At 38.2% G+C, this 2,180-nt stretch overlaps 1 protein-coding gene across 2 annotated transcripts; it reads right to left on the bottom strand.

Annotated features, from left to right (window-relative positions):
• Window positions 1–83: 83 nt before the first annotated feature.
• On the bottom strand, window positions 84–1,399 carry LOC104954069 (cystathionine beta-synthase-like). Of its 2 annotated transcripts, none has more exons than XM_010781122.1 (3): window positions 1,172–1,399; window positions 968–1,073; window positions 84–360 (listed from the first exon to the last, which is right to left on the bottom strand). In XM_010781122.1, the coding sequence occupies exons 1-3, from the start codon at window positions 1,265–1,267 to the stop codon at window positions 218–220; spliced, it is 345 nt and encodes a 114-aa protein (XP_010779424.1). In that variant the 5' UTR covers window positions 1,268–1,399; the 3' UTR covers window positions 84–217. The 2 variants fall into 2 exon arrangements, with proteins under 2 accessions (XP_010779424.1, XP_010779425.1); XM_010781123.1 differs by having other exon boundaries at window positions 989–1,073; window positions 1,172–1,385.
• Between the last annotated feature and the right edge of the window lie 781 nt (window positions 1,400–2,180).

The raw sequence follows: 2,180 nt of genomic DNA, 5'->3' as shown, positions 1-2,180 counted from the left end.
ATAAATGGGATTTATATAGCGCTTTTCTAGACCCAAAGACGCTTTACATTACGAGTAAGGTCGACAAACAAAACAAGAACAAAAACACAAACAAAAACAAAACAGAAAAGCAGTCAGGAGGATGTTGGTATTTAATACTTAAATATATAAAAGAGAGAGTACTTCTGTGCTGCCTCATGGTGTGCAGGAGGTTATAGATATCTTCAACAGTAAGTGCTCACAGAGACAGTGTGTCTAACAGCGAGCATTCAGAGGACGAGAGATCCAGCATCTTGTGTGTGGTGATGTGGATTAGGAGGTCAATAGGTTTCACAACACTAACCACCATCTGCCTCTGACAAGTTGGCCCATCAGCCCCATCTGGAGAGACAGAGTAGACTGAAGTTACACTGACAATACTCTCTAAAAATCCTTAACAACAATATCAGCCTATACAAGCACATTTAAAGTGGACAACATTATCAAAATGAAGCAGCAATTGTATCACCTTCACACCCAAAACCATCACTACTGATCAGCTCAGGATGTGTGTTGCATGTTGTCATCCCTAATCTATCTACAATTAAACAAAGGCAAAACTCCAAAGAAAATGCTATCCGGCCATGATTTTTCTTTTAAACCATATATGGACACATAAAATAAACTGAGAATTGAGTTAGTACAAAAAAACGTTTCCTTCAACATCTAAATGTAAAAACAGTGTCTGCACATACATGATTCTGCACAGTGAAGCTTAAGTAGGCCTAAGTAACAAAAGAGGAAATGTCTCTTTTTTTTTAGGGGAAGGGAGACTTTAAACTGAATATGTGAGTTTAAAGGCACTTTATGGATTCAATCAGTGTGCGAAAGGCTCCAGGCTTTTTCAAACACAGCAACAAATGTCCCTGTTTTAAGATTTCAGCCACTAGGTGGAGTCCTTTATCAACCCATCTGTGCTGAGTTGCAGAAAAGCAATAAGCTTACCAACCTAAACAAAATAGTATCTTACTCTGAGCCGCATCATTCACCACCAGGGCGAAGGGGTTGGTTTTGAGAATGTGGGACAGCTTGCCCAGGTTATCTGTCAGGTGCAGCTGGGAGAACAAGTGTAGGGAGTCCATCATGTAAATATGTTCACTTTGAATGAATGGAATGTTTTAGTATGCTAAACAATGTGTTTCTACGGACTGACCTGTTTGTAATGCTTGCAGAGCACCTTGCTGACAGCATCTGAGAGTTTGACCTCTCCGGCCGTCACACAGGACAAAATTGTTCCCAGAGTCACCATCCCCTGGATCACACTGTGGAAACACACACACAGATAATATATTAGCTATGACACAATTCCTATGGCTTTAAATGAGGAGTGTAAACGGTCTGTACCGGTATAATGATATCAGTATTCTGATTAAATGTTTGAGACCTTTCTGGAAGTCAAGTGTAGACGTAGGTTTACAAATCAGAAGTGCACATTCAAAAAGAGAAAGCGGTACCACTTTACAATAAGACTACCCTTATAAAGGATTCATAAAGGGTTTATAATTAGGTTATTAATTAGGTTGTAAACACTTTATTAATCATTAAGAACCATTTATTAACCAGTTCTAATATAGTTTTCATACATCAACTCAGGTCTCACTATTTGGCAAGATGGCTAAGCCTTATATTGGCACTAGCTTACTTTGTTTTCTTCATCAGCCAGCATCCTTGGTATCTGTTGTTCACTGAATTTCGTTCACCAGATATTTCCATACAACTACTGGTTAGTGTTCAATAGCACCCTAGACAATTCAGTAATGGTATATTTTTTTAGGGATTACTGTTTTCCTGATAAATGAGAGAAAAGTGATTGAGTCCTGTGTTCCTATCATCAAAAAGTACAATTTCTTTCTAAACTAAAGCTAAGTTTGCAGGACTATAATTCAGTATTATTTTAGGTAAATAATTGTCTGACTATTTGGTGATGTAGGACAGCGACCTGGTTCATACCTCAGCAAATCTGAAGAGGAAAAGAGAGGTCATTCTCACGTTATGGGCTTTTTCGTCACCTTTCCCACATTCGGCCTGGTCTAATCTGGCTCTTTTTCAGGGATTTGGGTAGTTCTAAAGAACAACCCAAAAACATTTTTTTCCCCAATTTTAAATTGACAACAATCAATTTCATTAATGGGAGACCCTAAAGATAAGAACAAATATTGTTG

Source organism: Notothenia coriiceps, unplaced genomic scaffold (genome assembly GCF_000735185.1).
Source record: "Notothenia coriiceps isolate Sejong01 unplaced genomic scaffold, NC01 NC01_scaffold00022750, whole genome shotgun sequence".
Lineage (NCBI taxonomy): Eukaryota > Metazoa > Chordata > Actinopteri > Perciformes > Nototheniidae > Notothenia > Notothenia coriiceps.
Note: the sequence above shows the minus strand (reverse complement) of the source record. Positions and strands in the feature narration are given on the sequence as shown.